Below are 24,712 nucleotides of genomic sequence, written 5' to 3' on the forward strand. Positions count from 1 at the left end.
GCCTCCTCAGTGACACCTAGCTCTCTATGGCAGCTGTTGGTAGGGCTGTTGAGGATCCTCTCTGCCTTCAGGCTGAGCACTTCATGTACAAGAGGAAATATGGAAGATACATATTTCCTGCTGAGATGTATTTGCCGGTACAGGATGTGAAAGATAACAGTGATAAATTGTGAAGTCTTAATATTTCAGAATTGGTTTGTTTATAATAAGCAGATTATTTGTGTGTAGGTCTGTACATTTTCCTGATCATTTGGTGTTATTTTAGAAGGTTTTATACAATTGTTCTACTCTTTAAAAATATCTCTGAGTGTTCAAACAGGACATTTCTCCATCTCTTAGTTGTCATGCTCTTATGGATACTCGACATGGAAATTTTCTGAAAAATGATATGAAACTCGGAAATGATGAATTATTAAGCCAACTTGTATATAACTACCTTTCCAGATGTGTCTAAAAAATTTGCCTAATATATTGACTTTTCCACAGGACAATTACAAAATTATGTCAGAAGAGGTGCATTTAAAAGCAGATCCGAAATCAGAGTTGGCAGAGCCAAGAGAAACACAGGTGAACACATTTGAAGTAATCTAATCTTGTGATGACATTTTTCTGATAATGGAAATTGTAACAAACTGCTGAATAGACTTCATTGAAGAACTGCTCATATTATAGCAGACATATTGGATGTCCTCGGAAAGATGTATTGTGAGATTTCCAGTATTTTCAAACGATTTTTTTTTTTGCTATGGGCTTTACGTCGCACCGACACAGATAGGTCTTATGGCGATGATGGGATAGGAAAGGCCTAGGAGTTGGAAAGAAGCGGCCGTGGCCTTAATTAAGGTACAGCCCCAGCATTTTCCTGGTGTGAAAATGGGAAACCACGGAAAACCATAGTGGGATTCGAACCTACTATCTCCCGGATGCAAGCTCACGGCCGCGCGCCTCTACACGCACGGCCAACTCGCCCGGTCAAACGATTTTCATATTATCTTCATGTAGTTCAAAATTTTATGCTAGGTAATATATAGCAGTTGTTATTGTTCAAAGTCCCTCCACTGCATGGTATCTGGTGGCTGGTTTCATCCCTGTTACTGCTACCTTTTCCTAACCAGATTTCGGCCATGAGAATGGCTATCTTCCTTTTTTCAGTTGTTGAAGAGCTCCAACCCATTTCTTCAAAATATTGATCCAAGATGTCCGTCTTCTAGTATGTCCCCTTTTGCCTAAATGTTTTCTTTGAAGTATTACTTGTAACAGACTGTCCTTTTTAGGAATCCTCATAATGTGATACATGTATTTCAGCTTCTTGAATTTAATTGTGGTCGACAGCTCATTGTGTGGGGTGCCCCATTTTCAGCAGCCCTGAAGATGGTTTTTGTGGTGTCCTATTTTCACATTTCGTTTCTACTTCTACCCCTTTCCTATACTTTTGCCAGCCTAGGACCTATCTTTCTTGGTGCGACATGAAAATAACCCAAAGGAATTATACAATTTGCCATTATATATCCACATCTTGAAAGTTTGGATTCTCTTTTCTGTTGGTAAGAAGATATATAGTGCTCTACAGTATTTAATAGGGTGGAGAGGACACAGCACTTTGTTATTCTCTTTTTGAGCTTTATTCTGAGATCGTTTCAGGAGAGAAGTTGCCACATGGTATTGAAGGTGGAGTCTGCTTTCTCTATCCAGCATTTGATTTCAGCACAATGGTCCTATGTTACTCCCTAGATATAACATATTTATTTACCCTGTCTGCCTGTATGTTGTACATCAGAAAGATTTCAGGCAGTGTAGGTTTCTTTTTTTACAATGCTTTTATTGTGTTGAGGACAAAGTCACAATCTTTTGGTACAGCTTGTGCAAATTGTGGAGAAACTCATTTAAGTGCAGGACAGGAAGAGCGCTGTACTGGAAGGTAACGAAGACTAGGTTTAACCATACATAGGAGAGTATAAGTGAGGATATTGTACAATACATGCCTTATGAAACATACAATCTTATTGTAAATTATGGTGTTCCTGTTAAGAAAACTTTCACAAATCCTTCCAATAATTACACACAGAACTGCACATTACACATAACTCGGTATGTTAATCACTTGATAGAAGACTATGGATCATTCACTGTCACTATTGCCAGGCATAGTAAATCTGTTAGAGAATGTCGCTCCCACTGTTTAATCATATTCTGTGTCCATGTCTGTTTCACTTCCGCTGGCAACGTCGGTAATTTTATTATCACTTTCTCTTGCAGTTTCAGTATTGCCTGTCACTGTCACTATTTCTGTCCATTTCACTTCCCAAGTTTACGTTTACCATGGTCCAGTAAACGTTCACTTGAAAATACTGATCCTCATATTTCTTTATGTGCTAATAAATTTTACTTCCAGTTCTCATTTGTAATGGAAGCAATTTGTTCACCATAAATGGTAGTGGTTCATGTTTGTGGGTTACTGTATTCACGTCCTAGTTCGTGAACCATGGGCAATGGCTGAGTGGCCTAGTAAGTGGTCCTGAGCATCGGGATACCGGTTGTTATGGAATGGGAGTGGGCATCTCGGACATATTCTGAGTTATGGCCCTCCTTGAGCTGAGGCAGCTAGGACTATACAATTCACCGTTGGTCCATAACCCGTTGGAGGAGAGATCCTCACTTGGACTTTGTGTAAGTAGGATAGCATCGTGCTTCATGAATTTACCGAGCTCAGAACATTTTCAGAAAGCCTCGGACCTATGAGAGTAACGGAGTCCTACTCTCATTTGACAGGCGAGGACTCCTTGGAAACAACTTGGCGAACGAAATGGAATTTGATGGGGAGCTTTCAATATTAATGGGGCTTATGGAAGAAAGAAAGTAGAACTGGCTGAGTCAGCAAAGACGATACATCTGGATGTGCTAGGAGTAAGTGATATTTGGGTAACGGGAGAAAAGGAGGAAGGGATAGGAGATTATAAAGTATACTTGATGGGTATTAGAAAGGGAATGGCAGAGTCTGGGGTAGGGCTCTTTATCAGGAATACCATTGCACGTAACATAGTTTCTTTTAGGCACGTAAATAAGCGAATGATGTGGGTAGATTTGTCAGTTGGAGGAATTAGGACTAGAATTGTGCCTGTGTATTCACCATGTGAGGGTGCAGGTGAGGATGCAGTTGAAAAGTTTTATGGAGCATTGAGTGACATCATGGTCAGGGTCAACAGCAAGGATAGAATAGTGCTAATGGGCGATTTCAATGCCAGAGTTGGGAATAGAACTAAAGGATACGAAAGGGTGATTGGTAAATGTGGGGAAGATATGGAAGCTAATGGGAATGGGAAGCGTTTGCTGGACTTCTGCGCTAGTATGGGTTTAGCTGTTATGAATACATTCTTCAAGCATAAGACTATTCACCGCTACACATGGGAGGCTAGGGGTACCAGATTCATAATAGACTATGTCTTAACAGACTTCGAATTCAAGAAATCTGTTAGAAATGTAAGAGTTTTCCACAGATTTTTCGATGATACAGACCACTATCTGATCTGTAGTGAACTAAGTATCTCTAGTCCTAGGGTAGAGAAAGTGAAATCTGTCTGCAAACGAATAAGGGTAGAAAATCTCCAGGACAAGGAAATTAGATAGAAGTACATGGATATGATTAGTGAGAAGTTTTGAACAGTTGTCAGTAAGCAGGTTCAGAGTATAGAAAGTGAATGGGTGGCATACAGGGATGCTGCAAGGGAATGCCTTGGGACAACTGGGTGTAAAGATGGGAAAAGGCGAACTTCTTGGTGGAGTGATGAAGTGAGAGCAGCTTGTAAACATGAAAAGAAGGCTTATCAGAAATAGCTCCAAACTAGCGCCGAGGCAGACAGGGATTTTTATGTAGATGAAAGAAACAGAGCGAAACAAATAGTTGTTGAATCCAAAAAGAAGTCATGGGAAGATTTTGGTAACAACCTGGAAAGACTAGGTCAAGCAGCAGGGAATCCTTTCTGGACAGTAATAAAGAATCTTAGGAAGGGAGGGAAAAAGGAAATGAATAGTGTTTTGAGTAATTCAGGTGAACTCATAATAGATACCAGGGAATCACTGGAGAGGTAGAGGGAATATTTTGAACATCTCAATGTAAAAGGAAATCATCCTGGTGGTATTGTGAACAGCCAAGCTCATGGGGAGGAGGAAAGTGATGTTAATGAAATTATTCTTGAGGAAGTGGAGAGGATGGTAAATAAACTCCATTGTCATAAGGCAGCAGGAATAGATGAAATTAGACCTGAAATGGTGAAGTATATTGGGAAGGCAGGGATGAAATGGCTTCATAGATTAGTAAAATTAGAATGGAGTGTTGGTAAGGTACCTTCAGATTGGACAAAAGCAGTAATTGCACCTATGTATATGCAAGTGAACAGGAAGGATTGCAACAACTATCAGGGTATCTCATTGATTAGTATACCAGGCAAAGTATTCACTGGCTTCTTGATAGGGAGGGTGCGATCAGTCGTTGAGAGGAAGTTGGATGAAAATCAGTGTGGTTTCAGACCACAGAGAGGCTGTCAGTATCAGATTTTCAGTATGCGCCAGGTAATTGAAAAATGCTATGACAGGAATAGGCAGTTGTGTTTATGTTTTGTAGATCTAGAGCAAGCATATGACAGGGTACCGAGGGTAAAGATGTTCGCCATACTGGGGGACTATGGAATTAAAGGTAGATTATTAAAATCAATCAAAGGCATTTATGTTGACAATTGGGCTTCAGTGAGAATTGATGGGGTTAGACAAGGCTGTAATCTTTCACCTTTGCTGTTTTTAGCTTATATGGATCATCTGCTGAAAGGTATAAAATGGCAGGGAGGGATTCAGTTAGGTGGAAGTGTAGTAAGCAGTCTGGCCTATGCTGATGACTTAGTCTTAATGGCAGACTGTGCCGAAAGCCTGCAGTGTAATACCTTGGAACTTGAAAATAGGTGCAATGAATATGGTATGAAAATGAGCCTCTCGAAGACTATATTGATGTCAGTAGGTAAGAAATTCGACAGAATTGAATCTCAGATTGGTGATACAAAGCTAGAACAGGTCGATAATTTCAAGTATTTAGGTTGTGTGTTCTCCCAGGATGGTGATATAGTAAGTGAGATTGAATCAAGGTGTCGTAAAGCTAATGCAGTGAGCTTGCAGTTGCGATCAACAGTATTCTTTAAGAAGGAAGTCAACTCCCAGACAAAACTATCTTTACATCGGTCCATTTTCAGACCAACTTTGCTTTACGGGAGCGAAAGCTGGGTGGACTCAGGTTATCTTATTCATAAGTTGGAAGTAACAGACATGAAAGTAGCAAGAATAATTGCTGGTACAAACAGGTGTGTACAATGACAGGAGGGTACTCGGAATGAGGATATAAAGGCTAATATAGGAATGAACTCGATGGATGAAGCTGTACGCATAAACCGGCTTCGGTGGTGGGGTCATGTGAGGCGAATGGAGGAGAATAATGGACTCTGCTATGGAAGGTAAGATGAGTAGAGGTAGACAAGACAACGATGGTTAGACTTAGTTTCTAATGATTTAAAGATAAGAGGTATAGAACTAAATGAAGCCACAACACTAGCTGCAAATCGAGGATTGTGGCGACGTTTACTAAATTTACAGAGACTTGCAGACTGAATGCTGAAAGGCATAATATTCTATAATAATTATGTATGTAAATTTTAGTAATGCTTCCCTTCTGAACATCACATTATGTTCAGAAATGCCATTCTTGACACTTGCCCATATCAGCTTAATGAGATTCAGTTCTGGGTGATACGGAGAATGATGTAATACTGTATGACCATGTTTTGCTTAAATACAGTCTATTTTATAAATGCACTGGACAGGCTTGTTCATCTTGATTAATGAATATAACCAGGTTCTCAGCATGTGTTCTTGTAAAGGAATTGCAGTCTCTGTTAACCACGACACAATTTCTCACTTGTTATTGTTTGAGTCATCAGTCCAAAAACGTATCAGATGTAAGGCTTTTCAGGCATTTGCTCTATTAACCAGCATTTCGTCTTAGGTCTGACACTAGACTCGTCAGAGTGGGATGTGTCAGACCCTACCCACTGATGCTGGGTGTATGCAGGTGAGCTTATCAGAAGCCTGTGTAGAGGCACAGTCTGATAACTGCATGTGGGAGACAAAGCTCCACAATGGAATTATTGCCCGCCTAGCAATTCCGAATGAAAAATTCTAAATTCCCATGAAGGGAATTAGACATTTTTCACCAATAGAGCATGTCAAAAACATATCAGATGTAAGGCTTTTCTTGCGTTTGCTCTATTAACCAGCATTTTGTCTTAGGTTTCAGGCATTTGCTCTATTAACCAGCGTTTTGTCTTAGGTCTATTGGTGAAAAATGTCTAATTCCCTTCATGGGAATTTAGAATTTTCCATTCATCAGTCCAAAGACTTGTTTAATGTAGCTCGTCATGCGACCCTCTCCTGTGGTGTCTTTTTCATTTTTAGATTACTACATCCTACATCTGCCCTGATCTGCTTGTCATATTCATATCTTGGCTACCCCTTCTATTCTTACCGACTGCATTTCCCTCAAACAACAACTGACCAAGTCGTGGGTTTTTTAAGATATGTCCTGTCATTCTATCTCTTCTTGTCAAATTTAGCCAAATTGATCTCTCACCAATTTAATTCTGTACCTTTAATTTGTGATTCGATCTACCCAACTCACCTTCAGCATTCATATTTAACACTTTATTTCAGAAGCTTCTACCCTCTTTTTTTCCTGAGCTAGTTATCATCCATGTTTTACCTCCATACAACACCACGCTTCAGACAAATGTGTTCAAAAACATCTAAGTAATCCATTTGTCAGTGTTTGAAAGGTGAAAATTTGTTTTCTGAAGAAAGGCTTTCATTGCTTTTGCTAGCCTGCTGTCTGCATTTTATGTCCTCATTACTTCTGCTGTCATTAGTTTATTTACTATCCAAGTAACAATATTCATGTACTGCCTTTAGAAGTTCATTTCCTGATCTAATGTATCCTGCATCAGCTGACTTCGTTTTACTGCACTCCATTACTTTTATTTTGCATTTATTTATTAAGACATATCTGTGTCAGTACGTCATAAAACAACTAGTAAAAAAAAAAAGTGCAGATGGTAAATAATTCTTCTTTCTCAGTATCTGATCATTAGGGCCCGGATTTTTTGGTTCTTAAAAACCACGTTTTAGTTTTTTTAATAGCTCAAAATAGTTTTTTAGGTTTTTATCTTCCTGAAATAGTTTTTAATGATCATTTCAATCATTGCTAAAGTTATACTATTCATTAAAATTTTTTGTACTTTATTGTAACCTTCACGCCTCTCTAGTACAAAACTATACCACTCATTTCAAAATATGGGACAGAATGGCTTAATGAAAGCATTTCAAACACATCATACCAACTGAAATTAAAAATAGCATAAAATATTTATGCGCAAATACAATGAATGGTTCATGTAGGTTAAATTTTTGTCACTTCCAATGCATCAAGAAACATTTTCAGAAGCACAGGACACAGTTTCCACTTGCTGTTACATTGTACAACTAAATACATTTCCAGATTTTTCAGAGTAAAACTGTTTCTCTTATCTCTCAAAATATTCTTATAGCAGGAAAATGTATGCTCCACACAACAAGAAGTCTTTGGAGCAAGCTTCATTGAAGCAATAGCTCTCGGTCCCCATGGTACCTCGCCAGCAATTTCTTCTCCCTGAAGTATTGCAGACACACTGTTCATTGCTGAAAATCCAGGGTTCCACTGTAGAATTTTGGTGAGCTTGAGTGAATAGGCTTCACCCACTGGTCCTGGTATTTCCTTCTTCGAAATGGAGTCCACAACTTCTATTGAATCTTTTAATGGCAACGATGCTGACTCAACACGCTCAATAGCTGCAGGAAGATCAGCAAAGTGGGTCCTAATGAAGGCAAGTGAAACAGCGTTCTTGTTCGTGAGAGCTGTTTTAGCCTTCACTATGCAGAGTGCATCATCGACATCGAAAGAATTTATAACATTTTTAATGTCTTCAAAGTGATTGGCATAGTATAGGGCTGCATTGAGCCATGTCCCCCAACGAGTGATTATGGATTAGGGAGGAAGAGGAGGTTGAGGCAACATTTCCTTGAATGTGAGAATGCAGCTAGGAGCTTTAAGAAACACCTTTCTCACAGAAGAAACAATACTGTTTACTCATGGAAAATTATTTCTAACCTCTTCAGCCAATCTGTGTAAGCCATGGCCTATGCAAGTTACACGCAGCATGTTAGGGTAGAAACTCTTCAATACTTCACCAGCTTTGGTCATATATGCCGCACTATCACTCAAAAGAAGTAAAAACTTGCCATCCTGTTTTTCTCTTGGCCAAAGAATGCGAAGAGCATCTCGGACGGTGCAAGCTATGGTCAGCGCATTCCACGGCACGTTTGCCGAAACCAGCGCTTCACATAAACGGATATTACCGAGCTTGATAGCTGCAGTCATTTAAGTACGGCCAGTATCCAGTAATCGGGGGATAGTGGGTTCGAACCCCACTGTCGGCAGCCCTGAAGATGGTTTTCTGTGGTTTCCCATTTTCACACCAGGCAAATGCCAGGGCTGTACCTTAATTAAGGCCACGGCCACTTCCTTCCAGTTCCTAGGCCTTTCCTATCCCATCGTCGCATTAAGACATATCTGTGTCGGTGCGACGTAAAGCAAATGGAAAAAAAAAAAAAAAAACTTACTTTTCATTATAGTAATGGGGATTTTTTTTATTGGAGGTATGCTAAATAATTCCTTACCTGCTTTTGGCAGACTTGACAAAATATAATTTTGCCATCTGTAGTAAAGTCCAGATCATTACCAATCCACTGGCGAATCAACCAACTTCGAGATGACTTGCCTTTAGGCATCGCTACTTCTGAGATGCGTAAGCTTCTTAAACTGCCTTCAATAATAAATTGATTTATAGGGAAAATTAATTTTAGTCTGTCGCATAATAATGTGTATAGAGCTAAACAGTGAACAGCGCCGTAGCTGGCGGTAGTCGATCGTACACAATGAGAGATGCACTGAAGCTGGCAAGTTAGGCGGGCTTGTACCTGCTAGATACAGGTCAGTGAACGCCAGGGGGTTGTCTCTTGATTTGTGCTATACCCTAGTGGAATAGTATCACATCACGTTTTGCTTGCACTAGTTACACTTACAAACCACTTCCAGTTCCAAACCATGAAGTCATTTCAAAAAGTCTTGAATAATGTTTATTTAAAAAAAAATCATTCAATTTCACTAATATTTGGTACTTCTATTTCAAAATAACGTAATACTGTCTTCAATAGCCCATTTAGGTTTTTTAGGTTTTAACGTCTTATTTAGTTATTTTTAGGTTTTATAAGATTCGAGTAATTTACTCCATTGGTAATGAAATGGATAAGTAAGTTAAAATACTGCAGTTAACTAGCAAGGAATAAAATAGTTTAAAACCTAAAAATTCGGGCCCTACTGATCATGAATGCCTTTTGTTGTTCTATGAACACTATGTAGGTCTGCTTGTCCTTAATTCAATCCTCTAAGTTCAGACGTAAATTGAAGATTGCTTCATGTGTTCTTACATTTCTTCTGAAGCCAAATTAATGTCTTCCAACTCGGTTTCAGATTGTATTTCCATACTAAATTAATGTTGCAATAGTTCTCACACTTGTCAGCACCGGCTTTCATGGGAATAGATATGATATAACATCATTCTGCCAAAGATCGTTTGGCAATTCTTTATTTTCATGTGTCTAGCACACTAAATGGAATAACCTCACCTTGCTGGTTTCTCTTTAGGCAGTCAATAATTCTGATGGTATGTCATTAATTCCTGATGCCTTGTTTATACTTAGGTCTTTCAAAAGTTTCTTGAATTGTGACCTCAAAATTGGGACTCCCATATCATCAGCATCTACAGCCTCTTATTTTTCCAGAACCCTATCATATACTTCTTTACCTTGATACTGGCGTTGGGTAGGTTCCTCTCATATTTCTGCTTTGTCTTTTTTCCCTAGAAGTTTTTCCATCTGAGCTCTCACTGAGGGGATTTGCTTGTGTACAAGTGGGAAAGATTCACATATGAAATGAACCCAATCATTGGACTGCAGTTTCATAGGATTAACAGCAGACTGTTGACTATGTTCCTCCATATCCAATCCGTTGGTTCTGTTATATCACCCATCACTACTCTTTCTTACCTAGTTTTCCTTTCTCGTTCAGCCATTCTTCGAGGATGGTTTTCTGTGGTTTCCTACTTCTAAACCAGGCAAATTCTGAAACTATACTTTAATTAACAGATTGGAACCTGACCAATAGTCTAACTTGCAGGGACAGAAAGCTCAGTTTTCAAAAAATATGCTTAATTTTGTTTATTGAGGATTGGACAAAAAGTGGCATTTTTCAAAGCTATATACATCACAGATCAATGCCTAACTGTTCATTAACTGTTTCTCAGAATTCAGTAGTGAATCACCATGCAATACTTTTTGAAGCAGCTTTCCAGATGAGTGGAACACCACATTTTTCACATAGCCACCTCACTTTGGACCTTATTTTATGACCCTTGCAAACTTTGCAGGGCCTGGAAGGATGTTTGTTCCTTTCTGTTAGAGGAATAGGCACTGGGAAATGTCCCCATACATTTGCCTGAAGCCACAGGTGGCTGTCTTGACTGGGTGTTCTTCCTTTTGTTGTCCTAGGCTGGAAAGCAATACTCTGGAACAATCGCTCGGCAAATGCTGTGAGAAAGTCTGTATAATGCAGCCACCTGCCAGTAACCTTCAGGAACACATCATATGAATAAAAGATAGCCATATTCAATAGATACAGCATTATCTTTTTGTAACCCTTGGTATTCCATCGCGTTATGGGGAAACATGCAAGGACTTGGTCTTGATGATGTACTGCATTCATTTTCTGGTTGTATCATCCAATACCCTTGGGGTTCTTCTCTACTTCCTCTCCTCCATCTCATTTTCTTTGAATTGTCACATCAAAGTCCAAGTCCTTATTAACAGTTGAAAGTAAATGAACATCCCTTTCCTTTCTGTCTTTCCATTTTATGATGAGAATATTATTAGCTGTCATACTAGTAGCCTCACCTTACATCAGTTTTACTGTGAGGAACTCTGGAGGCACGTTCTTCCTGTTACAGCATACGGTACCTACAGCATGAGTTCCATTCCCCAAAAACCTGCAAAAGGTTCAAGAGAAACCAGTAATCAAGATATAATATATGACCTTCATTCAAGTTTGCTTCCATTAGTTCCAACACTGCTCCTTTTGTTGCTGGAATAACACCCTGTTTGCCTTGTTTGGTATAAATTTTGAACTGGGAACAGTTTCCTGATGCACTTTCACAGAGTTTATAAATTTTAATAATAAACCTGTCTTTTTTGGAAGGATTGTATTGCATAAATGGGAGCTACCTGAAAACTTCATAACACTGTCATCAGTACCTATATCTCTGTGAAGATTGTAGATATTCTGAAACTTTGTTTGCAAATATGAAATAACTGCTCTGATTTTTCTTAGATGGTCATTTGGATATATAAACATGTCACCAGAAAAGTTCAGAAATCGTGAAATTTGACAGATTAGTTCAAATGTCATAGTCTCTGGAAATATTTTACTTTCTGAACTTTCCTCTTAGACCAGCACAACTTGAATTTAGGATTTTTACCTGGCTCATTACAATTATCAGCAAAAAATACACTTTTATCTCATCAACCATGCAAGGATACCATTTACTGTCACACTTCTGGTTTTTCTCATCAAATTATTCGCCTGGAAGGCAGCATATTAAAACCCGGCAACGCCGTGCGGTACCGTATAGTACCAGTGTGCCTTACTTCTGATTTTCTCATACTGATCCTTACTCGCGCCATAAATCTGGCAACTTCGCTTTACATTGTCAAGGAGATACCCCTACAATGCCTAAAATCAACAAAAGATTTTATTTGAGTATTTGTTTGTGGCAACAACTGCTTGTAATTTGAGATCGTGTCATGGGGAATAAAAATGACTGCCCGTCTAAGGTAAGCTGCTTTACTTTGTTTATAAATGTTGACAATACAATTTTGTATCATGTGGTTTATTGCCTTGAAATATAAGTCCGTGAATTGAAATAACAAGCAATTGGTCAACATTCTTGTATTAGCTGTTATGACACTAATTATTCCATTGGTACAGTATGGTACCGCACGGCGCTTACCATGCCTCTCTGTTTCTTTTCTCCTCCTTACTTCTAAGGGTGATTCTAAAGTAACAATTGATGCTGTAGTTGCAAATAATGATTTATATGTGTCACAAAACTGTATGATTGTAGATTTTACTTTTAAAAAATCAATGGCATAGTATACTGAACCACTAGAATCTAAGGTATTGTCTAAGGAAGATGAAGGGGGTCTTGCAGATTACCTTACGGGAGGTCAGTCACGGATACCAGCAAAAATATTGCTAAAGCAACAAATTCCGCACAGGAGTAGATAATCCATGTCCGAAAATGATCATGGCCCGGGAAGAGAGCGAAATCATCACCTCATCCACCAGGTACCTGGATGGCGGATGGCCCACTTTCAGTCCAATTCCCTAGTGCAATATTTTCCACTTTTCGATATATGATGCTGACCTAAATATTTGAGGGTTTTCTTTACAATGAAATTATGAATTTCTTGTGCTCTGAAGTCAACAACTACCGGTATATGCTTTTTACAAACGAAAAATAACCCCGAAGAAATGAAAACATTCATCGCCATTTTCCTTCTAAGTGGCTATGTGTTAGTACCAGGTTCAGAAAAGGGTAGGTGCAAAATATTTATTACGACATATATATTTGGGTGGTATTTTTAAGATAAATAAATACAGTTGTTTGCACTTCTTAGTGTATCTGACACCTTGAGATTCAATGGCGTACATCACTATATCGCTCCAAGAAACCAACGCCGGAGCTGTGCGGCAAACGAATGCGAATCCCGCGGCCGCACAGAATGCGTCAAGTGTACTGTGGGCTTTTGTGTAAACTGCATTTTGCCATTCTAAACCAGTGAAGAGTGGAAATAGGTGACTAAGTAAGAAAAGCTGAAGTCTTTAGTAATATTATTCGTGTTTCCTAAAGATATCTCACGTCTGAGCTAATGTTATATTTCGGAATTCCCAAAGGGATCTCACAAATAAACCTACAAACACCGTTTATTCTTTTGTTTATTGCTCAGTAATTTGTAAATGATATTCTATAACAATATTAAGCATTCAGTTTCAAGGTATTCCAAAGAGGTAATAATTTTTATGTTCCAACCAAAAGCTATGTCAAATGCCTTGCGGTACCGTACGGTACCATGCCCTCATTTCAAAACCAACGATCCCATTTTTCGAAAAATGACTTATAAATGTTCTCTATGTGAATGCTGGGAATATTAAATAAAAATTAAAAGAACCGAAAATTGAAAACCCCGGCGTTCCCGGGTTAATTGATTTCTTTCATGAATATTTCCCAGAACTCATCCCCAAGAAATTCAGAACACTCATCCAATACACAGCCTTCTCAAAACAATGGCACTGAGACCAGAAACACTAGTGAATGGAATTATTTTCACTGTATTGGATATGTTTGTCACAGAACAAATCTACTTACCAATGAAAATAATTATTGTGGAAGGGAGAAGCCCACTCCAAAAGTGGATTATTTTAAGGCCTGGAACTAGTATTAAGGTTTCAGCTCTCCTACCTATGTCTCATGAAATGAGCAAGACCAGTTAATATAAATTAATTTTAATAAATTTCTTTGAATTTAACAAGTATCACATATGTAGTTAGGTGAACAGCTTTAAATGCTAAGATTTGTTGATACTTAAAAATTGTGAGCTTAAATGACCAACTAGGGATATTAAAGTTTGCTGATAATCAAAATCATAACCTTAGGTGAGGTACCTCAATCAAAAAACCATTTACTTACATTATCTCTAGAAGAAATACATTATTCCTAAATAGAACATAACATCGGAACCTCAAAATTATTTCTGTTTGGTGAGACCAGTAATGTAATTCGGAATAAAGGAAACAATTTCCCAACCTTTAAGATTCAAGAATACAGGTGAATATGCTTTATGCTTGAGACAGAATTAATTGGATGATCAGTTAGGATTCTGCCACAAAGACAAAAGCTTAAGAACCACAAGGAAAGAGTTAAAACCATTTTGGGAGGCCAATGGAGAGAATCTCTTAAATTGTTGTTTATATCCACATAAATGGCATGCAGCATTAGGGTTTAATTTACGGTAGTATTCCTCTTTATTTAGGGACAAGTATTCCTGAGATGATCCTTAGATCCACAAGCATAACATTTCTTTTCAGTAGTAGGCACAGTAGATTTACTGGGAAATGAATTATTACTGGGAGGAACTAGTGGTGGGATATCAACAGGGCGATATAAATCATCATACGTGATACTCTCTGCATCAACACATGCAGCTTCAAGTTGAACAAAATTTTGAGGTTTAGACATAAAAGAAGATAAGACCTATATGATGGAGAGATACCATGCACAATATTATCTACCATCTCTGCTTCTGGCATAGACATCTTAAAGACCTGGGAAAAAATATAAGATGACAAATTTTCATTGAATGCTTGTGGTCTATCAAACAATGTTGAATAAATGCCCTTCTGGCATGATTAGGGATATACTTCATAAGGATCACTTCATGAAAATCATTAATGGGGCAACATTGTGATATGGCATTTGATATCTCATCTTTTAACACACCTATTGTATGTGGAAACAAGACCTTAAAAATTTTGGAAGAGTTCAGGTTAAAAACTTTAGCAGACTCTAACAGTTCCACAAAAAATCTTAGGAAACGGAGAGTTTCTTCTACTGATTCTACAGTAAAATCAGAATTCTTTTTAAATAAGTCAGTAATCGAAGTTGGGATAGCATTTAGTTTCATTAGGGCATGCTCATCTAAAAGAATAACACAGTCCTTGGCTTCTGTTTTACAAGCACAATGGTCTGGGAGACCACGAATCAGAATTACTTTCCTCATCACACTTACTATTCTGGTCACGCAATGGTTCTGAGCAAGTGAAAGAGAAATTTTGCAACGTCACATTTATGATTTACATGTCAATAAAACATAGTAGTGTAGTAACCTCACATAATAGCATAGAACACTTTTCTAGGTCATTGGGGTTGAGTTTAAAATTCAAGAGATCCTTTACTCTATTCAGGTAATGTGATGTACAAACTTTTAATTTAATATATTCAGTTGACTAAGATGGGTTACTACCCTCTAAGCAACTAATACAGCACCTAATTTCATTCACAGCATCCGTAATAAAGGAGGTCGACCTACTCACCTCTTCCTCAGAGAGATCGGGGATGACAACAGGTACTTGCATCGAGTCCTTTAGTAAAGCCAGTAAAGCCTTTAGTGCCAGTGGATTGTAAATTATGAATGGATAATTCATAACAGAGCTTGGTTTTCCTCAGCAGGGATCAAGCGTGAACTCATAGCCATATTTACATGCAACAGAAAGAAAACAGATGTATGAGATACGTTACCTTTGCCTTACAATAATAATTGCACACTACCTTATGATCTCACGTCACAATTCATGGGCAAGGAGCTGATAACATGAATATTTAACTCAATAGCAGTGGCATCAAAACAGTAGCACCAAGGTAAGAAAACAACATTACCACGCTCTGCTACCAAAAATTACTGTCACAGAACAAATATACTTACCAATGACAATAATTACTCTGGAAGGGAGAAGCCCACTCCAATGGTGGATTATTTAAAGGCCTGGAACTAGTATTAAGGTTCCAGCTCTCTTACCTATGTCTCATGAAATGAGCAACACCAGTTAATAAATTAATTTTAATAGATCAGTTTGAATAAAAATCACATATGTAGTTAGATGAACATCTTTATGCTTTGTTGATAATTGAAAATAGTGAGCCTAAATGACCAATTAGGGATATTAAAGTTTGCTGATATTAAAAATTAAAACCTTAGATGAGGTACCTCAATAAAAAAAATAAAAATCATATACTTAAATTATCTCTAGGTCACAGTTTGACCAATTCCATATTGAAGATCCATCTCATAAAGCAGTCCCGCCATCTCGGTTTTTGTTTACGTCCTCCATGCTGTCGTCATCACTAGAATCATTTTCTGCAACACTATCATTATCATTGTAAGAAATAACACTGTTTTTTGAAGAAAAAATTCTCATTATCATTTTCTAACCAGTTTACGATATCCACCACATCATCAGCCATGTTTCTTGACTGACAAACACTAGCAGATAGCATTTTGCTTTTTTATACATTATTGTGTGGTCTAGGTAGGGTGGATTCCATTTAGAAGTTTCCCTGAACTTCAAGGAGTAATCTACATGGGCACAGGAATTATCACTTGCTACTAACTACAACTACAAACGTTTATAGGTTGGCACGGGACAGTTCCGTGTTGGTCTTCGGTCCAAATTGGCATCGTAAGGAATAGTTCCATAAGTCGGCGCCAATGAGTTAATGCCAAAGCTGCTTCCTTCCCACTAAGCAAATTGTAAATAGAAACTTAACAAGGGTTGGAACAATAATAGTAGCAAATATTCAATTACAACTCATACAAATGATATGAATATTATTATGTACCAAGATTTACTGTCTTTCAGCGTAGTCACCAGCATTGTGTACATCATGTTACCAATGATGGGGACATCATAGGAGATCTATTGAAGCATCTGTTATATTGATAGATCGAATGGAGCAGTTTACTGCTTGAACAATCTCTGAAACAGTTCTTGAGAAAAGGCCCCGAATTAGTTCCTTTATCTTGTGAACCAAGTCAAATTCACAACGGCTTAAATCTGTGGATTATAGCATATGGTACAGCAATTTCCAGCCCCATTGACCGAACAAATCAACCACGTTTGCACTGTATGCGGCCGAGCGTTGTTGTGAAAAATGATGGGTAATATGCATTGACGGTATGCTGTGGAGGAACATAGTGCATTAGGATAAAACCATCACAGTCATACATGAGTATATTAATAACATTCACATGGCTGTGGTTCTCACGAGCTCTCAATCTTTGTGGTTTCCCTTAATGATGCCAGTATTTTGATCAGCAATTCAGCTGTGGCTAATACAATTTAGACCATGTCTAATCCAGCTTAACAATATGGCATAAGAAAACCTCATCTTCGTACTTACAGTACTCCAAATGGTTACGAGCAGCATTGTATCGTAATTATTTCTGCACTTCCATTGAATCATGCTAAATCCATTTTGGTGAGATTTTTCTCATGCCCAGGTGTTCCTGCTAATATGAAGCACAGTCGTATTCGCTAACCTAGTGTCTTGGGTCAGCACCAAATCATATGACATCGGCCAGTGTCCATTAACACAGCAAGAGCATACACTTCTCCTTCACTGACACTGGGATGACCTGGCTGACACACGTCTGCCACTAGTGGCATCCTTTGTTGAAGGCTTTTCCCCACCGTGCCACTGTTGTGTAAGGCCATGCAATTTCGCTGCAAGCTTTTTGAATACCTTGAGGACACTGCCATGCTGTACGACCTCTGGCACATTCAATCTTTATCCAATTCCATTGTCCCTGTGTCAAAAACATCGTGGCAACACTGTCTTAGTTTGCCAGCTAACCCAAGGCTGTGTTCATTATGCCAGGTAGGTATGCAACTAACGTGTGCTGTCAGTGATATTATTAGATTCCATTGCATGGCGTCTCATTTTCTAGAGCTAATTAAACATCATTTCTTTTTTCACCCAACTGTGGCCTACTTAATCTTCATATGACCAGTCCATTGAAAATATTTTATGAATACATCTGGAGAATTGCCTGTTTCAAGGCTGTTTCTTCTCATGAAGTTAAGATATATCATCGTTTAGAGCTTTGTTGCTGTGAACAAATGGGGTTGCCTTTCCGATATAAAATTTTATATTAAAGTCAATAAAATTCTGCACGTGTTACATGCCATATCCATAGATGCAGCCGATCCTGAGGAATCTCATCTGAGAAGAATTGAGCCTTGAAATTTTCCAGGGCAGTGTTACCCATGTACTTTGAATCCTTGATTTCTTTTTGCAGCATTTGCTACTGAAGACAATGGGAGTTTCTTCTCTTTTGCTGGTTGTTAGTTTCAAAATATAGTACATTAGTTATGATCCTTCAACTTTCATTAGTAGGGTTTAGATTGATGAATTCATTTGAATATTGCTCTATTGATGAAATACTCAATGACATTTAACTCAATTGAATCCTTTCACCTTTGTTAGAACAGTGGAAAGTTCACTTGTGAGGAAGCCAAAATGTGTTAATTCTCTGTTTGAAAAAATCCGAGAGATAACATTAATCTAATACTGCATACAAAGTCATGTGTAGACTTCGTCAGTTGAATGATTATGTATAAAAATGTTACGCTGTTCTGCTCATGTCTAGGAAACATAATAGGTAGTTTTAAACTCTCTGGACAGAGTCCTTGTATGATCAAACCAAAACCTGTGGCTCTACAGCTCTGATGAGTATTAATTACCCTGCCAAGCAACCTCTGCTCAGCCTGATGGCCTGCAGTTTATAAGTCAATGTTTGGTGAGCACAACAAATTTTCTTGGCCATTATTCGTGGCTTTTTAGACTAAGAACTCTACCTCTCTATCAATTAACACCTTCATTGTTCTCATATAGCCTAACTGGTCCAGGAACTAACCATCAGGATCTGTTAATCTCTGACTTGTTCAATAATCTGTTCTGGGGCTACCGAGAATGTGGTTTACTAGAAAACACGGCCAGCATTGTCCTTTAAAATCTGAATATAAATGTTGTATATCTATATTGATAAAGCCTTCAGATTGTGTAGAGTCAATGAAAAGTCCAACAACTGCATATTTGTTGTACGACAATCAGAGTCATCTGTGGGAACACAAGAAACAAACAGGTGACCTTTCATTTAATAACACATAATTGGATGAACACGATGGCAGGAAGTTGTAGGGAGAGAAGAAAAAATTACAGAGATTATTGTTGTCCTTCAAGTTTTTCTTCTTCTTTTGCTCCCTCTATGAGTGCTTTCCTCTTATCCTATTATTTCCTTTTCTTGTTACTGTTCTTCATATAATTTTGACTTGACACTTGTTTGTTTGATTCCTTTTTACATTTTATTGTGCAATTCATTTTGTTAGCTATGTCATGTCTATTTATAAACTGTTACTCTAGTTATCTGTTTATCCTACATTTCTTAATTTATTTTGCATATTTGTTCCGTACAGCCATCCACCGATATTAAGGATGAAATATGCATTGATGAAGGCCCAGTAGGTCAGTTGGTCGCTTGTTTCAAAGAGGAAGACAAGTAAGTACTGTTTAGCTTAATTAGATTTTACACCCCTAACCCTCGACAATATGGCATTTGCTATTTATGTGTTCAGTAGCTCCCTCTGCGGACAACAGGTGGAGTAAAATCCTCAATATCCCACCATCTTGGGGTCAAGGCAAGCTCAGGTCCATCCAGATCATTCTCGAATTCTGTCTCCTGTACTTCACTCGTGGTTGGAACTTGTTAGTTTGATCGTGACTCGTGAGAACATTTCACAAAATTAAAATAACTTAGCCCATAGTATCTATTGATCAGCAAACCTCCTAGATTGTACCACGTGGTATTTAAGCCAGTAAAATGATTATTAATATTACCATCCCAGTTCTTTTCTCCATATTGTAATAGGTGGGTGTCTGGTTGACCATGACCTTGCTGTTGACCATTCATGCAACATGACCAGTCCAGAGAATCAACCTGCACTGAATTAGGCACTTGAATCTGTCTCCTTTCATACCTCAGTATATCTTTGTATTCTTTTATCAAAACCCCTATTTCTTTCATTAGTGACACTTCGCAAATACCTTCTTCCTGTGAAATCGATATATTTAACTTGCGAGAGGTTGCGCCTGTTTTAGAACGTGAGAGGTTGCGCGAAAGCAAATTGCTCATGCTTAATATTTTAATGAGCTGCCATTTTCCTTTTGCAGTGAATGCTCTGATAAAATAATAAATATATACCGTGTTTAACTGCCTTTCAACTAGTACTTACATAATTACCCAGTAAAATATTTTCTCAATATAAAAAATGAATGAATATTTTTGCAAAGTCTGTTAAAATTATGTGAGCAAATTGCCTCAAGGTTTGCATTTGTACATATCAATGAATGATGTGGTCACAACTCAAGATAAAAGTGTAGCACCTCATTCCACTGAAAGCCACCATAAACTTTGTGAAATTTACTTAAGAAACTTTCTTGGCAATGAAATCATGTAAGAATGCACTACACGAGGGGTCGCACAAAGGCAATTTGCCGCGGCAGATGCGAGAGTGAAGGAAAACAAACTACTCCGGAATGCAGCAGGCAATACAATGACGATAATCAACGGCAGGCAGGAGAGTGGGAGGAGGCGGATGAAACAAGCACCCTAAGCCCTACAGCAGCTAGCAAAGAAATTATTAAGAAATATTTAAAAAGTGCGGCGAACTGCCGCGGACGCATCCTCTTGCGTGTTAATGTTGCCTTCAGTGGCTTGCTAAGATTCAAAGCCATTAAATATAAAGGCTCTTATTATGGCATAGTAGATTTTTTTCTCTTGATGTTATTAGGTACATCTTTTTTAATGTTGTTTCAGATGGCAGAATAACATCAGGCACCTGCCTGGAAGCTTTCTTATATATCAAGGCCTGATTATTTGCAGATGGATGACCATATTCTGATGTACTCAATTTGCTTCCCATACTCAGAATTTATTCTGACCTTTGTTAATTTGATCTTGGGATCCAGTGGCTGAAAATCCAGCAATGATCCACAGAAGCCTGTGTGTTATATTCCATCATCTGTATATTATTTATTCTTCTTCACCTTCATCACCTCATTATAAACACTACTCCATGCAATTTGGAGATATTTGATTGTCTAAATGTTAAGTGTTTTTTTGCTTTCCAACATTTAACTTGGCCTCCTGTTGCTCTTTCATAATCTTTGTTCTTACATCTGACCATGTAATGAGTGGCTGATATGTGCACAAACTGGTGTTCACAGGCAAAGTGTGGTAGAAATGCAAAGCACTACTGATTCACTCATCACAATATTCCAAGAACTATCACATCAATAAAACTGAAATATGGTCATGAGTAACAGGTACGCAACCTGTTTGAGAAATGCATCCTGGTATGGTTGAATTAAGTGAGTGAGAGGTTGGCTACAGCATCCTCAGTGTTCAGGCAGGCAGAAGGTATATTCTGGGATGAGAATTTTGGCAAGACTGCCTCTCGTGTAGCTGTATTCGGTGAAAGTGAAGGAATCAAATGTTTTGTTTTACAAGAATATTATTCTCGAATATTTAAATCTGCAACTTATCACAAAAAATAACCAGAAAATAGTTCAAGATGGTGGCAAGCAGTTCCGTAGTGATACGAGTTCTTCGAGTTTGTGTTGTGTTTTTAATGGTATTAAGTGTATTGACATCTGCAAGAATAGTATCAAAGTACTCCTTGACAAACAGAGAATTGTATACAGATTTAGAAATTAATAAGTGCTTATGAGTAGTATCTAAATGTGAGATTAATTCTTGGGCGTGGTGTAGAAGTGAAGGTGTACATTCCACCACAAGAATGGGTATCGGACGTCTGGGGGGGTTTGAGGGTTGCCGGAGTGAACAAATTTGCCAAACCGCCCATATCATTTCCCCACCTTGTGATGTGTTCAGTAACTCTTAGTGGAGATATGGAATTGAACCCAGGACCCAACTCAGAAGTCTTATTCAAATGCCTGTGTAATGTGTGTAATTCTAAACATCATGTGAATCAGCTATTTGTGACATGTACATTTTTTTACTCACCAGTCCAGAGGATATGTGCAATGATTAATACATCTCTACTGTAGAAAATGAACTCTGAGGTGCAGACAAGGTCATGTTGGAAATGTAGTTCTCCTCAATCTCAGAATCATTTTTTAACATGACATCAAGCAGTGTAAATAGTGATGTTAGCAATTCAGAATATTGGACTGCATATAACAGGGCCGTTAGTGTATTTTGTTTTAATGCTCACAGCCTGAAATATGTGAAGCGTAAACAGGCAGTTCTAGCCATTCTTGCTGCTTTAGGCCCACCAGTTTTGTGTGTTAGTGAATCCTGGCTGAATTCATCAATCTATGATAAAGAAGCGGTACCTCAAACATCCAGAGTAATTAGGAAACCTCAGGGGTAGGAACACTTATTGCCATGAAATCTGAATTCAACCCTGTGCACTGTGGGCAGCTGGAAACAAATGCAGAATTTGTTTGGGCAGAATTCACATGCTCTGGAAGCAAGTTCCTTTAGGGTTCCATATACCAAACTCCGAACTCCTACGGTGACATCAATGTGGGATTACTACTGTCTCTAAGCCATGTACAAGATATATAACATTGATTCAAATGTATCTAGAAGGCTGGTGATTTTATCTTGGAAATGTTCTGGCAGCATCATCGCCCTCATCTCCTGCCTATTCCCATCAGTCCATTAGCAGCAACTTTCATTGTAGAATTCTACAACACACTCCTTGAACTATTACTTGCTGAACGAACCCGTATATTGAAAACTCTAGTCCTTACTAAGCTTCCATCCTCAGTACTGAAAACAGAAGTAATCCCCTGTTCCTCTGAATACCTAGCAGTTACAGCTACCATAAAATACTGGAAACAACCAGTAAAATTTTAATAGATAAGTCTATTACTACAAAAAAGCTGGCTGGGAACTGCTATCATAACTTCTAAGAAGCCATCTACCCATCGTTACCAAGAAAATCTCTCCATAGATCACAAAGGAATAGTCAAAATGATACGCAGAAGGAATATGCTTTACAGGAAAGGGAAACAGGATGCAAGCAAATCTTATGTGGGACAAATATGAATATGTGAAGAATACCACCAAGAGACTCATCCATTAAGCATACAAAAACTACATAAACAAGTAACAACAGCGAAGACAAATGATAATGCCTTAATAGTAAACATGGCAAATAAGCACAAAGTGCATTCTACTCTAATGACAATAGTTCCCTCCCCTGATGCCATTGTCTCAACTTTCAGTGAGAAATTTAAAGAGGACAATAATGACCCAGGGAAAAGTAGAAATATGTACCCAAACACAGCTAAGCCATTACCACTCTCCCTCTCCATCCTTTACTTCTCAGAGATGAAGGTAATTAACAACGTTAATAATAAATAATACTCAACCACATGCTGCTTCCGACTTTGACTACATCCCTCCAATTATCTTTATGCAATGTGCAGGAGCATTAGCTCCTTCAGAGCGGACCTTGGAGCAAAATGGTGGATACACATAGTGCTAAATGAGACTAGGGACCTGATATAAGGCTTAATACTTATACTCATAGAGGGGACACATTAGAGGGTGCTCTTCAGGACTCGGTGCTGGACTTGGAAGAAGATGGTGGCTAAACATTTTGTTATTTGCACTAGGGAGATGGTGTAACCCTTAGTACTCATAGGGCCAAAATGGATGGCAACATGAGGGACTCAGAGTTGAACTTGTAGTTCTATACAAGATAGTGAGTATACATTGTTTATATGGGACTAGGGGGGTGGTGTAAGGCCTAACACATTTTAATTTCATATATGGACGTAATGAAGGTCGATCTCAATGTCTCAGAGCTGAGCGACCATGGAGTAACTCACTTGTTGATTTTAAGTTTTAGAGCTTATAGATTTGAATTTTGGAGACTTCTAATTGCATACCATAATGTTTACATCACTTAGAGATTAAAGCGTTGGGTTCAGAGCTTTAAAATATGTGTTGAAAGATAGTTATCAAGTCTGTGTAGACTAACTTGGACTGAGTAGCTCAAGAAGCTGAGCACTAGCTTTTCAATTCTTATAAACTGCAATGTCATCAGTCTAAAGGGCTGATCTAGGATCACTGCACAGAGGTGATGTTGAAACTTACCAACATTTCACGTCTGTGTAGACTAACTTAGGCTGAGTAGCTCAGGTGGCTGAGTACTAACTTTTGAGTCTTGAAATACTGCATGGCTATCAGCCCAAAGGCTGATCTAAGAATGATAGTTACTGTAGATGTGAACTTTGAAACTTAGTAGCATATCAAGTTAATATAGACTGACTTGTTCTGAAAAGATGACAGCTAATTCTAAGTATGATACGAACACCCATCCATCTTCCAAGTGTTGTAAACTGTCTAGGTGAGGTGTAAGCCTTTTGAAAACTGTGTGGTCATCAGCAATGAGCAGTTGCCAATGAGCAAGGGTCAATTAAGCATGACTTAATGATCAGGGTCTAATTAACTATTGCAAATAGTCAAGGGGCAATTGAGCCAGGGCTTATATACAGTTACTGATGAGTGTGGGCTAATGAGCAGTGACTAAAAAGTCTGGATTAATGAGGTGTGCATTACAAGTTTTTATTTTAGTTTACATCTTATGCAACTATTTTCATAGAACTTAGTTATGTTTATATTCATAAATATCTGTTAATATAGCCTGTACAAAAACCCAAGGAACTCTAGCTCGACCAAACATGATTAGAAATGTTATGTTTTACATCTTTATTTATGTAGCGTTTTTCAATAGAACGACTCCTAATGGTGCTAAAAAAGA

The 24,712-nt window shown here is 38.2% G+C and overlaps 1 protein-coding gene across 1 annotated transcript in view; it reads left to right on the plus strand.

The window, feature by feature from the left end:
• LOC136884886 (zinc finger protein 22) overlaps positions 1 to 24,712 on the plus strand; it is a 49,315-nt gene that overhangs the window by 17,033 nt on the left and 7,570 nt on the right. Inside the window, exons 3-4 of the mRNA XM_067157188.2 lie at positions 487 to 567; positions 19,328 to 19,410. Of these exons, the coding sequence (XP_067013289.2) occupies positions 487 to 567; positions 19,328 to 19,410 (164 nt within the window). The remainder of the gene's footprint in view (positions 1 to 486; positions 568 to 19,327; positions 19,411 to 24,712) is intronic.

This window comes from Anabrus simplex, chromosome 13 (genome assembly GCF_040414725.1).
Source record: "Anabrus simplex isolate iqAnaSimp1 chromosome 13, ASM4041472v1, whole genome shotgun sequence".
NCBI classification, from domain to species: domain Eukaryota; kingdom Metazoa; phylum Arthropoda; class Insecta; order Orthoptera; family Tettigoniidae; genus Anabrus; species Anabrus simplex.